At 38.1% G+C, this 21,668-nt stretch overlaps 2 protein-coding genes across 4 annotated transcripts; both read left to right on the top strand.

Annotated features, from left to right (window-relative positions):
• The first annotated feature begins 904 nt into the window (after positions 1-904).
• LOC139140685 (2-Hydroxyacid oxidase 2-like) lies at positions 905-8,090 on the top strand. Of its 2 annotated transcripts, XM_070710068.1 has the most exons (8): positions 926-1,086; positions 1,940-2,149; positions 2,446-2,597; positions 2,852-3,143; positions 4,648-4,866; positions 5,309-5,467; positions 6,680-6,749; positions 7,108-8,090. In XM_070710068.1, the coding sequence occupies exons 4-8, from the start codon at positions 2,988-2,990 to the stop codon at positions 7,173-7,175; spliced, it is 672 nt and encodes a 223-aa protein (XP_070566169.1). In that variant the 5' UTR covers positions 926-1,086; positions 1,940-2,149; positions 2,446-2,597; positions 2,852-2,987; the 3' UTR covers positions 7,176-8,090. The 2 variants fall into 2 exon arrangements, with proteins under 2 accessions (XP_070566168.1, XP_070566169.1); XM_070710067.1 differs by lacking the exon at positions 1,940-2,149 and having other exon boundaries at positions 905-1,086.
• Positions 8,091-11,632: 3,542 nt separating this feature from the next.
• Positions 11,633-21,668, top strand: LOC139140703 (2-Hydroxyacid oxidase 2-like). Of its 2 annotated transcripts, XM_070710088.1 has the most exons (7): positions 11,639-11,796; positions 13,255-13,406; positions 17,336-17,625; positions 18,305-18,529; positions 19,075-19,233; positions 20,237-20,306; positions 20,918-21,668. In XM_070710088.1, the coding sequence occupies exons 1-7, from the start codon at positions 11,654-11,656 to the stop codon at positions 20,983-20,985; spliced, it is 1,107 nt and encodes a 368-aa protein (XP_070566189.1). In that variant the 5' UTR covers positions 11,639-11,653; the 3' UTR covers positions 20,986-21,668. The 2 variants fall into 2 exon arrangements, with proteins under 2 accessions (XP_070566190.1, XP_070566189.1); XM_070710089.1 differs by lacking the exon at positions 13,255-13,406 and having other exon boundaries at positions 11,633-11,796.

Below are 21,668 nucleotides of genomic sequence, written 5' to 3'. Positions count from 1 at the left end.
CTTTTGACGAATTTTTGATGGTCTTGTTTTTGTATATACTACAGTTTCTTGTTCTACTCCCTGAAGCGTGATGACAGGTCCAACTTTTAGCACATCAACACAGCCATATGCATGTGTACAGTCAGCAGTGTTATTGAAAATTGAATCCAAGTCCGGATTAGAATTCATTTGTTATCAAAAACAATGATTAGGGCTGGCTTACATATATACAGAGTATTTGGTAAACAGAATATTTGTTATTTTAGCATACTGTAGGGAGTAGAACAAGAAACTGCCGTTTGTTTATACACGGAACAAAACGTGCTAATAGATTAGCCAAAATGTACAGCAAATGTCCCTTTTATATAATTACACTAATTACAACAGTTTTTCTGTCAGATGGACGAAGTCAACATGTTCCAAAACCTTTTAATGCAATCACTGTATTTTCTGTTTTTAGGAGATGAGAAAATATTTCAAAACAGGGCCGTCCTTCCCAAGAAGCGAAAAACACACGTAAAAGATCTGTCCACTACACAGTCAGGCCAGTTTTATTTTGAGGGGATCTCAAAATTATAGCAAGTGTGGAGGTGGAATTTAAACGCGATTTGAGTTTGTTAGGGGAGGCATTTGAAAAAATTACAGATATTTTATTGTCCCTCCACAGGTAATTGTGAATGCTGCTTTGCAAGATATTTAATCTCGGCAAAATAAATATTACATCTTAAACGTGTACTTCTTTCTATGCAAAAACAACACCTACATCTGAGCCATCAGGCGGTAGGGTAAAATCTGATCAAAAAAGGCCACATTTATCGCACGTAATGCTGTCGTACAGATTTAGCGTTCCATACATTACAGTAAGCGGTACTACATTGTACCAACATCATGTGACATACTTGTTTGACCTTGCAGTTACCTTCTCGTGTCACCGCTTGGAGTGACGAATAGAACCATTTTGACAATGGCGGGCGGCAAGCCTTTAGTGTGTCTCGACGATTTCGAGGCAAGAGCCAGGGAAATACTGCCGACACCAGTGTGGGTCTACTGCAGCACAGGGGCTGACGAAGAAAACACGCTCAGAGAAAACAGAAAAGCATACCGCAGGTAGGTTTCCGAAACATCGCGTTGTTAACCTATCGTACCTCCTTGTTGTAAGCATATCGTAAACTCGCGAAACTGAGGTTTAGAGATACTTGCTCATATTTGATCTAATTTGTCCCGAGTGTCAGTCTGAAAGTTTTTTTTAAATGACTTATCCAACCACAGAAAGCGTGCAAGTTACACGTAAGTACAGTACGAGTAGAGTAAACGGGGAGTACATGCAGGGCTACTCTATAGGCCTACTATTCTCCTTGAGGCCCGCTCGTCGTTATCGTGAATTATATCAGTCGTGAAAGTAGTGGTGTAGATGCAACAGCCACCCTATGCTGTCATTTTTCAAGCACGACTGACCTGCCAGTAGCATTCACAGGATAGCTAGGTACACATTCCTGTTCGACAAAATTTGAAAGACCTTTATCTAGCATTTTCCACTGACAAAAAGGTCACCTTATAATATTGTTAATATGGGTGAACATTAGAGCAAACCACATCTTCTTATTTAAGAAATCTGGGGCGATAGGGAGACAATTTCAATTTAGCACTTGCTTGGCTGTATATCTAAGAAAATTATTCACTAGGTTTCAAAGGGGTCTTTACATCATCACATTCCTTCCTAAATATCACATTCCTTCCTAACCCCTCCGAATACCATTTCAATAATTATAAATAGATATCTACTGTATGCACGTCCCGGCGGTTGTACTTATTAGATTAAACAGCCAGAACAAACCACTTTGATTTGGATACTATAGAGGTGGTGGGGTCGTATTCTAGGATGGAACGCTGATCTCTATATTTGACTTATTTAACTTTTGTGAGTTGGAGTAACTGATAAGGCATTTTCATTCTTTCACAGAAAGGCTTTAGGAAAAGCTACGCCTTAGGAATGATGTATAAGAGATCCCTTTTTCCTTGATTTTTCGAACAAGCATGGGTATCCAACGCCGAAACGACTGGTCTAATGTTTCATCTTCATTTGGAACCTAACCTAATTACCTACAACAATTTCTGCACTAAGTAGGCTGCATACTTTGCCATACTGTCATATGTTCTTTTATTACCAAAGGTGGACAATGAAATATGCAGTCTTAAATTTATACCTTTGGAGCACCATTGAATATTTCAGGCACATATCTCTCTCCTTATAGCTATATATTTGACAGTGATCATTTATTTGCACCCATTCCTTGCAATACCATGTAGCTATGTTAAATTGTGACCTTGTTGAAAACCAGCAAGCGAGAAAATGATGCGTGATTTAAACCACAATATTCTCATACACACGTTATTGCCTCTTATTATCGCAAACACATCACTTCAACTTTTGTCACACATGGCACGACATTTCTTCATATTTTATAGAATTTGGTTGAAACCACGGGTATTGAGAGACGTTTCAACCATAGATATGGTGACTGATATCCTTGGCCAGAGGATAGGTATGCCAATTTGCATATCGCCGACAGCCCTTCATATATTGGCACATCCCGAGGCTGAAATTGCAACATGTAAAGGTAAATGACACCAATAGACGGGCTTTTAAGGTAAAGTCTTTCTTCCCTAAAGAGTTTTAGATTGAAGCGAATTTAAACGACCTTGAACTCTTTGTCTAGCTTAGGGCGAGTTGACGTTTCAGTCGCTTTCGAACCCAGTGCACGACTAGCTTATTGCAGTTCAGGGTTAGGTGAACATTAACACAAAATATTCCAGACTGTATAAAGATCGCAATCCCTTTGGCAGTTTTCCTTTTTGTGTCTTGTTTTTACAGCTGCAGCAGAAATGAACACTGCCATGATAATTAGTGCTGCCTCCAGTAAATCAATAGAGGACATCGCTGCCTGCGACAAACGTCCATCAAATGGCAGCTTGTGTATACCTGGCGTGATCGTGAGGTCACAAAAGACATGATAAGACGAGCTGAAAGGGCAGGCTTCAAAGCGATTGTTCTCAGTGTCGACCTTCCTGTGTTAGGCATGAAGAGACGGCTTATTAAAGATGACAGACAGACCTTCTTTCGTACTCTACAGAAGTCTAGGAATCTTAATAAGTACATCGGAAAGGTATGCCGAATATACTAAAGACCAGCGATGCAAGGGATATAGAAATTAAGTGCAGTTTCGGAGATTAGAACACAAATCTATAAATGCATCAAAATAAAAGCCTCCAGTGCTTTCGTTGATAGGTTCAAGTCAATGAAACCTATGACAAGGTCATTTGGTACATGAATGTTTATGTGAACCTACTAAAGCAGTTTCATAAATTTTCGTGTACATTCTTTCGCCAATACAAAATATTCAACCATGTATAGTCAATCAATCGAAGCTAATTATAGTTCATGGTGTTAGAGGAGAGTACCAAATATTTCATTCACCCGGTCAAGAAGTGCCTGATACCATCAGTTAGTTTGTATAACGGAACCGAAATGTTTGTTGTCAAGTTCTACAAAATACTCATCCATCTGTACCCTTGGAAGCGACGGGTTCAATCCAAGTGGAGATTGCGTCATCATTGTGTATATATGTCTATTACTTTGTGCTCATATAGTGCTTTTGTTCAAATTTTAATATGACAAGTCCTACGATAATGCATGACCAAAATTAATCTTTTTATCATACTTTACCAAAGGAAACGTAAAGAATACTAAGTCAGACTCTTACACCAAATCTACCGATCTACGGACTCAATAATTGTGTGCTGCCTTCCTCCTACAAGTTAGATATTACTTATCATAGCCCAAACAAGGGATTTTGTGTTCGAGAGTAGGTGATCATTCGCAAAACGTCAGGAGAGCAATCGGTCTCCTCCCTATTGAGGGCAATAGTCCCTTGTTTGGGCTTTAATGTTTTTACATGCCTCTCTTTCATAGTTTTCACTACAAGTTTTTGGGTTTACTTGCAAATGACATGCATATGCCCCTCACCATGTTAGTTTAGTTCAGTATACGTTACGTTAAAAAAATTATCGTTAAGTTGTGCATTAATATATTTCAATCACTGTTATGCAGCATATCGATTTTTCATGCATATTTTTCTGAAAACCGCCTGTCATTTGAACATTTTTAAATCCAAATTTTGGCAAGTTGAATTTCACTTTCAGTCAAAGGATAACTAATGCAGCCCTCGAAGTTATCGACGAGTTACCATTGAATCCTATGGAGCGCGCGACGTTCCATATACGAGGCATGTAATAAACATAACCGTTTTTTGTTGATCAGTTTTATACACCTGTAGTCAGTAAAAGTATTAACCCTTTGAGTGCTGTAATTTTTCGCACCAAAATTTCGGTGCAACATTTTACCAAATTTTATGAATTTTTCTTTGAGTCTTTTAATAATTTTGGACAAAATTGACATCAAATTTTATTGGCTCCAAACTTTATCAAAACTTTAGTTAAAATATGAAACAATTGACCTCGGCGCTCAAGGGTTAAATGAGTGTTCAGTGTTAAAATGATGTACACATTACGGAAAGCATCAAAGCCCATGGCAAGGATAACAACATTGACAACTTCAACAAAAATGACAAGAAAGTTTGCCAAATTCAGTGTTGTATCCTCTGCCTTCAGGACTTGCAGATCGGAGAAGGCTTCCCAGCTGAGCTCATAACTTCTTCCGCCGGCTCGACATGGGAAGACATTACATGGATCAAAACAATGACAACATTGCCGGTCATCCTTAAGGGTATCGTAACTGTAGAGGACGCTCTACTGGCTGCAGAACACAATGTTCAAGGAATATTAGTATCCAACCACGGTGGCAGGCAATTAGATGATGTACCAGCGACGGTAAAGTCAACATTAACTTAGTCTCTTTGTCTCTTTCTGTCTCTGCAAATTGTCACTTTTATGCAAAAAAAATGAATTTTTGGCGTTGTTAAATACAATTGGAAGTCACGCAATGTGTTTACACAGCTGTACATGTTTGTAACCTTATTTTTACCCACCTAAGCAGATAGACTGTGTTTTGTCTGACCGGTGCGGTGATGATGGCTATAAGTTCCTTTTTTCTTTGAAGTTTGCTGCACACTACATATTTATGCTGCACAATATGTATTTACACATTTATAGTACGCACATCCCTTTCTGGTATGCAACCCATACAAGTCGTTTCTGGTCCTGTTGAAACACAATAATTAAGATTGTAGTCCACTTCCCCTATGCATAGTGTTTTGGGTCCATGGAGAGATGTCAAATCACTTCCTTACCTATGATGACGTGTGTTTTGCAGATTGATGTGTTATCGGACATAGTTGATGCAGTCGGAGACAAACTGGAAGTATACGTCGATGGCGGTATACGAACTGGTACTGACGTTTTGAAAGCTTTGGCACTGGGTGCAAGGGCTGTATTCATCGGTAGACCTGTACTCTATGGCCTAGCATGTGATGTAAGTTTTTCTGTTTATGCTCTTTCATTTGGGGCATATATACTGAAAAAGCGCCCATCAAATGAATACATTATTATATACAGTGGGGATGACCGGTAGCACAATATTTGAAAGCTCGTCTGCTGGGCGAATGACAATTTTGTGAAGAGTCGAAAGAGTAAAATGCTTGGTTCTGATGATCGCCTACCGCACAGTATGGAGTGGCAATTTTATGTCAAAGGACGCGAGCTGCAATCCCATAGTTCCGTGCCTTGTTTAGTTTATCTCCCATTTATTTATCATCATTATTTTACAATTTTCGTTAAATCTCCCGATTTAGAGCGATCGTCTTGTAAGCTTAATTAGTGCCAGGTTTTAATATATTATTTGTTTAGATCAATTAATTGCACAGAAACTCAAACTAAAGAATTGTTGATGCGTTGCATCACTCTCTTAAAACAGTTTCCCAAGAAAGTGTATCAGATCACGTTTATATTACAGAGTAGCCCCTAAAGGCCAAGGTAACATACGCGTCGTCCAGAGCTTTGTCTTGATATGGATGTCTCTTTATTATAACCGCCATGATAATTTAAAATGATGCCTATAATTTTGCACTTTTTGTAAATGTTCCGATGTTCGGCAATGTTTTATTCATTGAACAAGTAAGTGGATGTTCAGTGTATTTCCAATTTTACGCTAAAAATGAAACCATTGACGCGCCCAACATTAACGGGTATTTGAAATTCAAAATAGCCGCCCCGCTTGGGGAAAAATAACATTTATGATTTTCGCAAAGTGAGACCGTGAAACGTTTTTCTCAATGCAAGAGCTTTATCTCATGCTTCCACAAGTGGTAGACCAGAAAAGTGTTGGATTGGAGAGTACGAAAATCGATATCTCTCCCCGCGGTGCATTCTACCGTAAATAGACTATGAAAGATGATCTCTTTGGATCGTCACATCGTTTGACAAAGATTGGCAGGTAGCATATAAGCACGGTCCCTTTGATAGAGGGACCGTGATATAAGTCTGTTATTGTTAGACTAAGTATGTTCTAAGTACAAACATTATACTCAAAAGATCAGTCTCGCCGAAGGAGGATAAGGTAAAGGCGAGTTTTACTGCACAAACGTTTCGAATGAGCTTGTCGTTATTATCATGTTACTATTGATCTTCAAACACAGAACGAATTTATTTTTTAAAGTTTTGTTTTATAATTTGATAATACTATCAGGGAGAAGAAGGAGTGAAAAGTGTTCTTCAGATTCTGCGAGATGAATTGAGAAGAGCCATGGCTTTGACAGGTTTGTGCATTTTGAAAAAAAATGTCGTCCCTTTCGTTGTCGTCATGAGAGAGAGAGAGAGAGAGAGAGAGAGAGAGAGAGAGAGAGAGAGTGTGTTAAAAATAAAATTTAGATAAACAAAGACTATGATCGGCGATCAGACAGAGCCTTGACACCACACGGAACATACAAAATGTGTCATTCGTCTAACTCTGACGTAAGGAGTGCCATCCATTGTCGGACATTGTGGAATCAGCTGATATGACGTCAGGAAAGCACTCTTGATTCCACTTCAGCAATCATTTCATCGAAGACATCAGCATTGTGCATAGAGTGCATTTCACGAAATTGCAGATTCCCTCATTGTTCCTTCTTTCAGGATGTAGCAGAATCAGTGATATCTCCAGAGATCTTCTAAGTCAGCGGGACCGATGGTCGAAGCTATAGACCGATTGTAAATGGAGTATTTTCCGAGGCTTTTGGAGACTGCTTTGAGAACGAAGTTTTTAGGTTCCGGGCGACCATTTGTGCCCGTCGATGTTTGTCCGTGTACCATTCATGTCATGAACAGAATTGGAAGAAGATAGACCACGCTAAAAGATTGACTCCATCAACTTTCATTAACAAAGATTGTTCGAATTCAACCCGCTTATATCTTGCATATGATGAAAACCAGGATATTCCGTCTCAAGGCGATGGATGAACCGCTCACCAGTGTAATCTAAACTTCTCTGTGTCACTTTTCTGGCAGATTCTCAATACGCAAGTAGCATGGAGAGTCCTTTTTTTCATCTTCCATTTTTGAATCTATGAATTGCAATGTGAGAATTGCAGAGTATACCTGCTCAAAGAAAAAGGTCATATCAACTGTATCTTACCTTTGCTACTAACAGTAGGTACAAGGCTGTAAATGTAGCTAAAAGTGATGAGTTCATGATGTTGAAACGTGTTTGATCAAACACAATATATTGTATGTAATCATGGTATCCCCCAAAACAACATTGCTATCGACTTTCTAATTGTTTCCGAATGTTTTGTTCATGGACTTGGTATACCTAGAATATCAAGAATGATACTACACACCCGTGACAAACATGTTTCTGATTAGATCCAAAATGCACCAGCATTATCTCTAGCCCATACTTGGCACCTGAACTACATAAAACACTACACAAAGGTAGGCCAAAGACTGCCGGAAATTTCAATGTGATGACCACAGTATAATGATGATAATTTTTCAGTTATGTAAATTTAGAACAGTATATAATTTGGTAAAGCATGTACACCGAAGAGAGAATTCGAGACTTGGAATGTCACGTTTACCATCTTGTAATAAAGATCTAAAGTGGTACTTACAACCAACATCTTTGTGCGTTAGCTTCAGTTACTGAAAGCATAATGGTGACGCATGACTAGTACCTCAAAATACTCGTATTCCCCAAACTACTAGCGCAACATTATCATTCACTCGAAGCATAAGACCTCTGTGTGCGTAGTTATGTAAACTTTACCCGTCAGACGCTGGGTCAGACCATCCGACGATTCACGTCACGACTTCAGGACCAAATGCCGATAAATGACAGCACCTGTAAGGAACTGTCTCTTTATTGTATAGAATAGAAAGTGCCATGGAAATGCATGAACGAGGACGATATTACCAGCTACATTATAAAAGCCTCTGCCCTACCAATAGTGTCTGACGTATCATACATGTCGATCAGGCAGGGTATAAGAAGACCCAAATTACTATCATGTTGCATACGTTAATTATGAGATTAAAAACAAACAACGAGAAAAATATAATATGAAGTTCTTTCATGGTTATTTAATTTCACAAAGATATATATATTATTATTGTTCTTAAACAACCAGATATGAACTGAAGGTGCTCACGTGTTTTACGACAGGTTCATTAATAGTAGTTTGCTTCACAGAATGTTGGATATCCAGTAAACAGACTCAACAGTACTCAACAGAACAACTTGACCTACTAATGTGACCCCTGAATGGAAGAAATGACTTTTGAGTTTGACAAAATTAAAAAATTAGTTATCAAGCATTTAAATTGACTGCTGATGACTCGACATGTATTGACATTTAGCAGAAACTACTGGACGCATGAAATAATACAGTATGACATGAATTACTACATACTCTTTGACTGTTATGAAGTTGTGTAAAACGATTGTACCTTTGACCTGTCTCATATTAAAGTGACTGACAAACAACGAGCAAGAAGATGTTACGCAACATTTGCACACCTCAGGATAATCACTAACCAAAACACAAGAACAAAGACAGACATTCTGACAGCAGTTCAATTGAGAGCGGAGTAGAAGACAGACTTCTGATAAGACTAGCCGTGTATACGGTGTACTGCCAGAGTAAGCATCTCTGACGAGGATTTATTGTATTATGTTTTTCAATATTCCTGTCAATAAAGCAAATTCATACCAATATAATCGACGCTCGTGTGAGGCGGTAATAAGAACAATCAGATATCTGTTATAACATTATATGTAGCAGGTTTCATCAACTTTCGCACAGTACTCTCAGAGTTAAATCACTAATTACAAAACTTTATTGAATATGTAAATAAGTTAATTATTAACTTGACACGCCCAATGCTTCTCAGTACAATTAAATATTTATCAGATCAATATCTGTAGCAAGTTTTATCAAATGTAATGCTGTAATTTTTGAGTAATATCACTAATTACAAAGTTCATTAAATATGCAAATGAACCCTTAATTAACTCCACACATCTAATGCTTTATACCACAATGAGATATCTGTCGGATCAGTATCTGCAGCAGATTTCATCACATTTGGTGCAGTTATTTCGGAGTTATATGACTAATTACATAACTTCATAAAATATGCAAATGAGCTATTTTTTAACTTGACACTTGTCATGCTTGTCAGTACAATTAGATATTTATCAGATCAATAACTGTACCAAATTACACTGACTTCGGTGCCGTAATTTCAGAGTTATGTCACTAATAACAAAAGTTCATTAAATATGCAAATGGGCAGATAATTGACACTCACAGTATCATTATAATGTTCTCAATTTGGTGCTGTATTTCTTGATATATGTCTATTCTGTCACTACCGTCTCCATAGAGAAACCATTGTACGGAAAAAAATGATATTACATAACTTCATTAATATGCAAGCAACACTACCAAAAATCTAATCAGTTCTTGCAAGTAGCATATGGTACGTGTGTACCAAATCTGACTTGAATCTGTTCAGGCGTTTTTGAGTTATCATGTAAACAGACAGACAGACACACAGAAACACACACTAACATACACACATACATACACACACACACACACGGACAGACAGATAGACAGACATCGCTATGAAATTAGCCCACGTGTGAACACGTGAGCTAAAAACGGTAATTAGATTAGAGTCTGTTTGTCCTACGGACAAACCAGGTGCAAACGAAATTGCATGTATTAGTGATATCAGATAGATATGGCCTTCCATTTGGGAGTAAACGGTTGTTTACATGACTGGTATCCTACACTGTGTTGTATCAATAGGTTTGACCGACAAGTGACCTCGACCTTACCGCATAAGGGTTGAACCATTTGATTTAGGGGGTGAGCTGGAGGAAATGGGTATGGAAATATTTTTGTCATCCATCCTTGAAGCAATTTGTGTTCTAAAGGTTACCTCGAACACGATTGGAACTAATTTGGGATAATTGGATTTTCATATTTTGCAAATTACTCAAAAGTGTTAGGTGCCATATAGCTGAATGTTGCAATATCGCAAATTACTCATCAAAACAAGTGTGTAACATAAAAAGAAAAGCAGATGCGATAAAACTTGTAGATAAGATCGACATACTTCACCATCCAATCATCCAAAATTAGTTCCAATCGTGTTCAGTCGAAACAATTTTTTTTGTCCAAAAGAGTCAATGCATTTTTTTCAATAAAAAACAAAACATTCAACCACCGTTTTTGTAAAATACAATGTTCTTAAAAGTGACAGTATCTAAAACTAATGCTGTTTATTTTTAGTATTGAAATGTTCAGCTTCTATTTCTTGTTCTATATACTCTCCAGAGTTTACTGAAATGCCTGGTATTCAGCCATGTGAACACAACAGGTATACATATAAAGTGCATTAATAACATGTACAAATGGATCTCAGTTCGGACTAAAATCCAATCATGCACGTCACAATAACAATTCAGTGGATATATGCAATAACTGTAATTCTTGGTATGTCAACAATGAGAGTAAAACAACAAACTGTAGTGAGACCGAACAAAAATATTGAAACAAATCAGTGAACATTAGAGTTACTTGCCTTTAACATGTAATTATTTACATTATGTTCATCTTTGCAGATGCATATCACCGTACTGACTTTATTTCAAAGTTACAACCCTCAGAGATGAATTCAGAGACACTTTTAAGTTTCCTATAATTCTATAGCTTTATTTTTCATGGGTAGCAGTAAAATACTTTTTTGGAAATTCACTTTGCTGGTTCCTAAAGATGTTCACACTCAGATACTTCAACTTGTAGGTTGTGACAAAATTATCTGTTTTGATTTTAGGATAGCTTATAGCTTTTAAGAACATCAAAAAGATATTCTGCAGAAGATGCTTTTCTTTTCTGATTGCTTGATGTTTCAACTTTAGTTTTCAGATATCAAGCATTCCAAGAAATTTGCTGTTCTATAAAATCCTCATAGAAAATTGCTAAACGGAGTTTTTTAAAGGGAAAAGACCCCCTCTCTTGAAGTATAGTTAGCTTTTTAAGGTTTAAGAAAGTTTGCAGTAATGCATTTGTAAACGACTTGCAAATAAACAGAATACAAGTACACGCAAGCCCTCCCAGAAACCAAGTGGTCCACCCCTAAACTGTTCACTCTGACGTATAGAGACAATATGGCGGATAGTAGGCGGTTGGTTTGTCTCGATGATTTCGAGGCACGGGCCAAGGAAATACTGCCGTTACCAGTGTGGGCATACTACAGCTCAGGGGCTGACGAAGAAATCACGCTCAGAGAAAACAGAAAAGCGTACCGCAGGTAATCCACGCAAAACTGTCATGACGTTTGAATAGGTTCTGTACTAAGCTTATTCTCATGAAAGTCGATTCGTCGTCACCTGAAATTATATCAGTAAGGATAGCAATGGCATAGATGTTTAAATATTTAACAAGCAAACATAGCCGGCCCATGTTTCCTGTCTTCCAGTATAACAGGTGAATAATTTTATGGCATTACGTGCGGTCAACAACGTGACACCGACACTCATGACGGGGGAAACTGTGTTTTGGGTTAATCAAGGACATGTGTAATGACCTTAAGTTTGACCCCTTTCACTTTCTCATGTCACCGCTCGTGATGATGATGATGGCCATAAGAGAGTTTGTAGGGATGGTCCAACAAGGAACTGTATGCATTGCGAAATTGCTAATAATTAAGCCTTGTTTTCTTTAAAAAGAAGTATTCCAATAACCTTGAAACTCACAAAAGATTTGGAAGCCTGGGACAATGTGTTCGTGCTCTGCTTCCTCGTCTAGACTTAGATGTATTTCTTCCTTACACCCCTTCAACATCGGAATATCAGCCTTGCCGGCCCCGACACGCTACCAAGTGACCGACAATATCACCATAACCCCGGTCACGTCACATTGCTCTATAGCTATAGCTTCTCTAACTATAGAACCAAACGGCATACGCATGAAATACATCTAAGGCTGCGTTCACAAAATGTGAAGAGGCTAGAGGAATTCAGCGAGGAATCGAAAATTTTGGGGTAGTAGAGGGGGGACTTGAAAGTTTTGCTCTACCCATGGGGGAGGGCTGAAATTGTTTTGGTTCCGGGCAATCCCTTTTACTTTTTACATTTCCAAGGTTTGGTAGGTAATTCAATGAAAAATGAGTAACATCTTAATGTCATCCAATTGTTCTAATGTTAGTACTGTAATAATTACACAAAATATAGAACAATTTTGTCACAGTTCATGATTTTATCTCGAAAAATTCTAAACATGTATGGCATTTCGTAAAAAAAAACATAGGCCAAGTAACGGGACAGAAGCAGCAACTGATAATAATTCTTTTCAAAATTTTTAAGCAATATATCAAATACAGTTTTTGCTGTCTCCCAACAGCACCTGAAACACACAATATTCAGTTTGTCGATAAAGCCTGTAATATGCGGCTATATGATAATAGGGGGGAAGCTTGAAAAATTCTGATCATATTATTGGGAACGTTTAGCAGAAATCGCTACTTCTTAATTCCTTGACAATGAAGATAGACAGTTCCTTCCAAACGTCCTGTGTTTACACATAGTTCCAATTCTTTCTGACGTGATTCATCTCTAACCAATCAAATTCAAAGACACTTTTTACTTTCCCGCCAAAACCGGCTATATCACAGCCTGAATCAATCTCCTTACTTTAGTATATGTATTGAAAGTGTTCGAAATACTTGGTAAAGTGACAAAATATCATATGGTCTTTTCATATTTTATAGATATTGGTTAAAACCGCGGGTATTGAGAGATGTTTCAGCCATAGATATTGCGACTACTGTTCTCGGCGAGAGGATCACTATGCCGATATGCATATCGCCGACGGCCTTTCATGGCATGGCGCATCCCGAGGCCGAAATTGCAACCTGCAAAGGTAGATAAGCGGACGTTTGAGGTCAATGCTCTCTCGATTTAGAAATTTCCAGATTTAGACCATTTTGAACGACGAGGTTTTCTCCATTCTAGCAGAGTGCAAGTTGATATTGTAGGTCAAATTTCTAATGGTCTTCTTCTACTCAGAATTGAAAAGTCATCGTTTATGCAGTTGGGTGACATGCCCAGAGTGTTGCTGATGTATCATCATCTATATTGTTTACAAGGTCAAGATCATGACTTGATTTATCTTCTGAGGAGGCAAGGTCAAACCTTTCCACACATGATCTATTAGCGGAATGATCGTTCTGCCACGACGAATACTTCCGGTATAACGATTTTATTTCGCCTAAGTTGAAACCGATTTACGCTAAATTGCTAGGCATCGGGCAGTTTTATGAAAACATTCCCTTTTATCATCGTTATTGTTTAGAGTATATTATGTGTGGTAGAAAGTTACGGTGTTTGATGATTTAACCCAATTTTAAAGGGAAACAGTTGTGGGAACTGCGCCTGTGCAAGTTTCTTGTTTACAAATAATGTATTTCGTGCACGATGTATAGATGCACCACATCATCATGGCTGCAACGATGTAGATCATGACAGACATGTCTCAACTTTATATCAATCACCATCGTACCTTGGATACAGTGTTTACATTGGTCATATGGGTCCCATGCGACCTTTGAGCGCAGTTCCGACGACTATATCCCTTTAAACACGAGAAAGGACTGACCGTAGGCCTATGCTTAAGGCGATTGTTCAGGGTTTGTTCGTTCTCAAATTAAACCACTTGACGGGGTTCAAAATCCATCGTCTGCATCGATGGGTTTATTAGCTCGACCAACCGTAACGGTACCTAACATATTCAAGGAGGCCCGAACAATGGTTTAACTAGCGCATGAAAAGATATCTGTCGGTCAGACTCTGTATACGCGCCTATGAAACCATAACACTAAAATGTATATTTCATTTGAAATACTAAATTTTCTATCGGTTATACCTCAGGCGAGCCTCTCTAGGTTGTAACGATATATAAATAATTCTCGCCAAATAAAATTAAATGGTGCCTTTTTAAAACTAACCTGCACGAGTACCACTACACACTTTTATTTCTTGTTATCCTGCCATTTCTTTTCTTTGGGTATTAGCAGATAAAATTAAATAAAACAGAGTATAGTATAATAAAGTGATACTAAATTTAGTAAAAATATCGTTTAATGTTTCCGGTTAGCCTCACCTATTCCCGGGTCGGGGGTATAGGGAAACACATTTATTAAGATGCAGGCATTGCTAAGTACGGAAGATGTTGAAATAGTCTTGTTCAAACAACGCGACTATAGGACCTGGCCATAGGTTGAATTAATAGAATATGGACCAGTCATCGCTGGATCATTTGGATCACCCCTCTGTCTGGTAATATAGAGGGAGTGACTTAAGTCTAACCCTAACCCTAACGTAACCTAACCCTATCCCTAACTTAAGCCTAACCCTAACCCTAACCATCAGAAATAATATAAACAAACAAACAAATAAATAAATAAATAATTAACGGCTCTTTGTTGACAAATATAATCAAACTGCTTCTCGCTGTTATTTTATTAAAAATAACAAATAAAAACAAACACAAACACTTACACACAAACAAACACAGACACTCACAAACAAGGAAGAATAGACCCCTGTGATCCCTACGGGAAGTGTCACTATCAGCTACCGCCCTGCTACTGCAGTGTCACTGTCACTGCATACCTGAGCAGTGACAGAGATAGCTCTGACTCTGCTGTACTAGGTTGTTGAAGAAAGAGTTTGGGTCAAATGACGCTCATGACAGTGATAGCTCTGGAAAAAGACAAATTAGAGAGACATTGAAGCGAATGGATTTCAATTTTAACACAAAATTGTAGATAACTAAGCACTGTACTTCATTTTAATCTAAGTTACTGTTACTAAAGAAAATTTTTTTTACATTTTATAATTTTTATCTCGGGAGAAATATGTTTAAACAGCGATCAAAAAAGGACGCTGATACATTTACAGGGAAATAAATAAAGGTTTGGAAATAAAAAACTAAGTCATGGCATTACAATTTGAGAAGAGACTTTCCAAGTTACAGATATCATTAACATTATGCTTCAAAATTTTACCACTTCAATAACGATTTCTCAGTACAGTTATTTCTTTTGGAAATATACATTTCGACTCTCTTCGTGATTCGCACATTTGTTTTCACAATATTAAAGGATGGGAGCCTATTTTTAACCTTTCAGTCGTAAATAGTCTTCTTAGTGATAAGAATTAGGTGATTCAACAGTGAGTTAAAAGATGTATCTCCTAAGAGAATTTGTTCAATCGAAAGAGTAGGAGTGCATCAAGTGCAGAGCCCCATAGGCGAAAAAAAGGTTCTCCATAAAGATTGCACACATTCGCATTCTACAAATAAATGAAGAATAGTCTCGTCAACTTATTGACAAAAAGTACACAAGCTACTGGTAACTCTGGGAGGATTCATTGGAAACAAAATACGGTTTGTAACAGGATATTTTGATATAACTTCCATTGGAACTCTTGTGATTTTGTTTCTATTGTAACTTTGAAAGGTAGTGAAAAGATATGACACCAATCATCTTTATCTACAGTTAAAAATTGTGAAAAGTACAGAATACTCTTGGGGGGAATAACAAAGCATGTTGTGAAAGTTTTCATTAGAAAACTAAAGAAAATGCTACCAATAAACAACTTAAATACAAAAAAAAACATACTTGTACACAAGATCAGGTCAGAGAGTAACGCATGGAAGACAAGGAGACTTGAAAAACTAGTAGGACTTTTTGAATTCTGGCATATGAGAATAATCAAATATTAACCCTTTCAGGCCTGACTTTCTGGTAACATACCAGAGCTACCCCTATATATAGAGGTTTAGGCCTGAAAGGGTTAAAGAAAAAAGATGGGGTCAACATGCTTGATTTCTAAATTTTCACATTCTTGTCATAAAATAATACAAAAGTAAAACTTTGAATAGTGAAGACTAAATGAAAAAATATGTGACTAAAGTTGCCATTATTACACCCAAAATTTCAGAGATTAAAACATTTATCTGATGGAATATTTTAACCTTCCAGTATTGTCAATTTTGAGTAGCATCTAATTCATATATGTCTTGTACTTTTTAAACACATTTTTGGTAGGTCACTATGCTCAGTTTATACAATATGGCAATTAGCCCGAATTCACAATTTGCCTACTCTCTCATGATCGTCATTTTGTGTGCTCTTCGGCAGGAGCAATTAACCTGGCCAGAGTTGGATTAACTCAAGTTGGCTTAGACCGATAAATCCAAAAAGTTCACCGATGCGTTTAAAAATGAATCAATTTAAGAACTTGCCTTAGGAATATTACTTTACAAACTGCTAATAACAGGTAGTGTTGAACACCTGCGAGCGGAACGGCGCAATACGTGTTTATTTTTTCTGCGCGTACATCCTTTACAAATATGCGGGCTTCTGATAGTTTTGGGGGGATTTGAAAAGTTTTGATCATAAGGGGGTATTGAGGGAGGCCTTAAATGTGCATTCTAGTCTGGATCAGAATTCAGTTGTCAACAATAACAATTAAGTCCATGCATGTACAGGCTGAATTGACAAGTTGAATACTGTGTATCTCAGTTGAGGGAGTAGAACAGGAAATCGTAGTTGACACTGAAACAAAAAATAGTGCAAATGAATCAAAACTTACAATTACTGGCTCTCTCACCAAATGCAACACAGAAAAAACTTTGCTCAAAGTTTCGAAATGTGGAGAGAAAAGCTGGAACCTTGACTTTACAAAAGGCAAGTGGTCCATATCTGTCATTCACAGTAATGAGAGTGTGTCCCCTACTCATCAAGTGCCACCTCACTTTCACCCATGATCTTTTTAACATTCCAGCTGTCGCTGAGATGAACACGATCATGATTATGAGTAATATGTCGAATAACTCACTCGAAGACCTCCAAGCCGAACGGCCATTGTCGAACAAGTGGCAGTCTGTTTCATTGTGGCCAAATCGTAAGTCAGTAGAAGATTTCGTCGGGCGAACTGAGAGGGCAGGCTTCAAAGCAATCGTTGTAACAGTGGATGGTACTGCTGTAGGCGTGAAGAGACGGTTGGTGCGGCTCGGTGGATATGCTATTCTTCCGATTTCCCGCGTTGGAAATCTCGAGAAATTCGTTCACAAGGTATGATGGCGACTTTCCGTTTGGCCCCCGTGCGCCGGAGGCATACTAGGGGCCAATGTCATCACTCTGCCAATCTGTGTGTGTCAGTCAGTCTCTCCATCCGTCTGTAGTCAAGTTTGTGGAGCTCATATCTCAAAAATTGTTGCACCATCCCGGGCGCAAATCACGTTCTATAGTCACCCGCCATTGTTTCAAAGCTGCAGACGACACTACGGTCACGTGACAGGCACTTTTCCAAATTTGATCAAGGACTTTTTCTCTAGGGAATGACAAGTAACCTTAAACGTCAATTGTGTCGAGTCAGTGGAGAGGGGGGGGGGTGCCTAGACGTATCTATTTTCTCGTCACGTGACGTAATCCAGCAAATCGCAACACCGAATTAGCATGTGGCGGTATAATAAATATATAATATAATAGCATGTGGTTATAATATTTTATACTGCACTCAACAGGGATACAATGTTTACACTAAAATTAACTTTTATACCAAATATCGGATAAAGTAATATTATATAATTAATATATCTAGGTATAAGTTGTTGAATTATGGACAACTGTGTTTTTTTACCAGAAAAAATGAGCTATTTCGATATGTTTCAAATTGGAAGTTGATATGGTGACCCGTCATATCATGATACTTATTTAACATTTTCAAAATATTCATGTGATGTTTCACCAGGACAAGAAATTGCGCTCTTTAGAAGGCATACCAAATGATGTGAAATACACGGACCCCAGCGTTGATTGGAAGGACATTGCGTGGCTTAGAAGCATAACAAAACTACCAATCATCCTTAAGGGGATCACTTCAGTAGAGGATGCTGTGTTAGCGGCCAAACGAAGGATAGACGGCATTATCGTTTCCAATCACGGCGGCAGAAACTTGGATGGTACGCCAGCATCGGTAAGATTTGAAATGAAATTGTCAGCGTTGTGGCTATACATCTGAACATTTATAGCATTGCTACTGGACATGTTTTCCATTTGCCACTACCATCATGCAGTCGTATCGCTGTTTGGCCCTACACTTGCAATTGTACGCTATCACAAGTTTCCACGCACAGGTGCGTGCGTGGAGTTGTCGTGTAGTATACATTGAGAGAAGTACGTGTCACGGCAACTCCACGCACCTGTGGGGGGGGGGGCAAATATCTTTACTAAGCCAACGAGTATAATTTTAACTCTAGCAAAATTTAGCCGTTTTGTGGCTCTGCAAAACCCAACCCGGTATCTTTAGGTGTTTCAGAGCTCCACGATGACAGGTTAAATCTCAGACTATGCTACAGTAGTGACTTGTGCTTATCTGTATACTTTTGTTCTGCACGTCTACAAAACTGTCACGACCTTGGTCTGGAAGGTACTCTGGTCGTGTCATTGAATCAACCCACTTATTGTGCCCCCGAGCGGACTCATTTAGGGAGCGTTCCCTGTTTGTCGTCTTAATGATAGATTGACCTGCTGTCAGACATCGTTGATGCAGTCGGCGACAAACTGGAAGTGTACGTAGATGGCGGTATACGAACTGGCACTGATGTGCTTAAAGCGTTGGCATTGGGTGCAAGGGCTGTATTCATCGGAAGACCGGTCCTCTATGGATTAGCCTGTAACGTAAGTTATACCACTCTGAATTACTAGTTTGTTTGTTTTTTTCGATATATCTGTTGTGAAAATGTTCAAGTTACACAATATACATGTAAGTTGCGATCTGCTGTCCAATACTGGACTCCTCATCATCGATTTCTGCATTTACAGCATGGGCATCCCCCACCCTGCACGTTATCATCTGCCTATCTCACAAAACACTGTCTGAATTTCCAGGACGACGACAGAACTTCTAGATCGTCCTCTATCAGCTGCCTTTTATACGAAAGCAGGGTGACATTTTCTAAGTTTAATCGACCTATGTTTAGGGTTTTTTTTCAAATGAAAAATCTACTACCCATGTTTAGGGCTTTTTCCTTAAAAAGTTAATCTTTCAGGCACATACCATGCGTGCACCTTTCTATGGGATCCCCTGTCCCCGGCGTTTCAACCATTTTTTTTTTGTGCTGTTCCAAAGAGTACGTTAAAATGTCCGGCAGATTATCAATACTAGTGCACAGAGTTGAGCATAGACTGGAAGATCCGTCGGTGGAGGGCGCTCTCTCTGAGAGGAGGGGAGCGTAGGAGGGTCCTCGAGCAACAGATCTTTCAGTCTACAATGAGCACTGCTATGTTGAATATGTGTAACAACACTAATAATTACGTTAACACGGCACATTACACGCATACAGTGAATCTCAACTATTTTCACGAAAGAAACTATCGTCACACAGTCAATAAAAAATTATGCGAAAATTGTGAAACGTTACAACTAGAGGCACCACAGCTTGTGAGGAAAAGCCTGCCTAATGCCTTTGATATAGAGAATTGAAAAACTTGTGTATGAAGCCAACATGCCGCATGCAGACATGTTCCTGGGGTAGGCAAAGAACTTGTTAGCACAATGCGAGCGTTAGTAAAGTTGTCTATCAACATGTTCATTATCTAAAGGGGGGTGCAGTGGAAATGGTAATTATTTTATATGCAACTAGGTCATTCTCGGTCTGTCATGCCATTTCTTGATTAACAGGGAGAAGAAGGAGTTAAAGAAGTTTTGAAGATTCTACGGGATGAGTTGAGCCGAGCAATGGCCCTCACTGGTAAGTTTTTGTGCAGTAACACTCGGTCGAAGTCCTTGCCCTCGATATTCATTCATTCATTCATTCATTCATTCATTTATTCATTCATTCATTCATTCATTCATTCATTCATTCATTCATTCATTCATTCATTCATTCTTTCATTCGTTCATGCACTCTTTCGTTCACCCATCCATCAATCAATCTATTCATTCTTTCATTTATTCACCCTGCCGTTGATGTTTACTTAAATAATCGAAGTAAAGCAATACATGTGTACAAAATAATTAGTCAAGCGAGGGTTGTCAATATTGTAGTAGTAGTAGTAGTAGTAGTAGTAGTAGTAGTAGTAGTAGTAGTGTTTCATCAGACTTACTAGGAGTTCCAAGAAACAAACAAAATACGTTTTCGCCATTATAGTTTAGTAATTGTTCCAGCATATCCTCTGAAAATAATTAATACTCAGTAATTATAAATGTCATTTATTTTCGTGCAAGATACCCGCCTCGTTTTATTTGTTTGTTTATTTGTTTGTTTGTTTGTTTGTTTGTTTGTTTGTAATGTTTTCGTTTGCAAATGGAGTTATATATGTACACAAAGACATTAATCTTACATATTACATCTCAAAACAGGATGTTGTAGACTCGTCGATATCTCTAGGGATCTTATCAGAGGAAGCAGTCGTTTATCAAAACTGTGATGGTAGTGCCATTCTGGTCAGATAAACATGGATTAACCCACTTGAAGTCCACACGTTCCAAAGTTGATCGGCCGGATTAATTATTCATCGAGTCATTGGTGAAACATGGGGTAACATAGATGCGTATGTCAAGTAATTGAACACGAAGGCATTTCTGCAAGGACAGTGAATGTTATTTATACTACTATCACGATGTTTTCGTAAACGATGGAGCCAACATTTTTATCCTCTTGGAACGCACTTTGTTGCTGTATTTCGGCAATCAGGTAACTACCTTCTCGAGTGGATAACACAAAAAATCACGATATCAGTTTCTGGTCTTCCCTTGTCTACAATCGCAATCCAAAGATCAAAAAGCAAATTTTGTCTTGCAATATGTTTATACCGAGAGCAAAACAAAATACTTCAATTTGTATGAACCCCTTCTACGGTTGCCCATCTTGAACAGTCTTTTTATCAGAAAAATGGAACTTTGATAAATCGATGAAATACAATGTATTTCAACACCGAGTATGTGCAATTATATGAATACACTCCGTTCAAAACACGATGAGCAAACTATCGTAAAAAATCAGAAGACATTACTCAGGTTTACAAGGATTTTTAATGTGTTTACTCAGATACTTCAAAATGTGCACTGTCGAACTCGTGTTATTTTTTTAAATAAAGCAGATCACATTAAA

This window comes from Ptychodera flava, chromosome 9 (assembly GCF_041260155.1).
Source record: "Ptychodera flava strain L36383 chromosome 9, AS_Pfla_20210202, whole genome shotgun sequence".
NCBI lineage: Eukaryota > Metazoa > Hemichordata > Enteropneusta > Ptychoderidae > Ptychodera > Ptychodera flava.
Note: the sequence above shows the minus strand (reverse complement) of the source record. Positions and strands in the feature narration are given on the sequence as shown.

What these genes read in the sequence shown, in the direction of transcription:
- LOC139140703 (XM_070710088.1), top strand. Translation starts at nt 11,654, where the DNA reads ATGGCGGATAGTAGGCGGTTGGTTTGTCTCGATGATTTCGAGGCACGG. An exon ending in AACAGAAAAGCGTACCGCAG is followed by an intron (nt 11,797 to 13,254) that starts GTAATCCACGCA and finishes CATATTTTATAG; the next exon opens with ATATTGGTTAAAACCGCGGG. An exon ending in CGAAATTGCAACCTGCAAAG is followed by an intron (nt 13,407 to 17,335) that starts GTAGATAAGCGG and finishes TTAACATTCCAG; the next exon opens with CTGTCGCTGAGATGAACACG.
- LOC139140685 (XM_070710067.1), top strand. Translation starts at nt 2,988, where the DNA reads ATGATAAGACGAGCTGAAAGGGCAGGCTTCAAAGCGATTGTTCTCAGT. An exon ending in TAGATGATGTACCAGCGACG is followed by an intron (nt 4,867 to 5,308) that starts GTAAAGTCAACA and finishes TGTGTTTTGCAG; the next exon opens with ATTGATGTGTTATCGGACAT. An exon ending in AAGAGCCATGGCTTTGACAG is followed by an intron (nt 6,750 to 7,107) that starts GTTTGTGCATTT and finishes TCCTTCTTTCAG; the next exon opens with GATGTAGCAGAATCAGTGAT.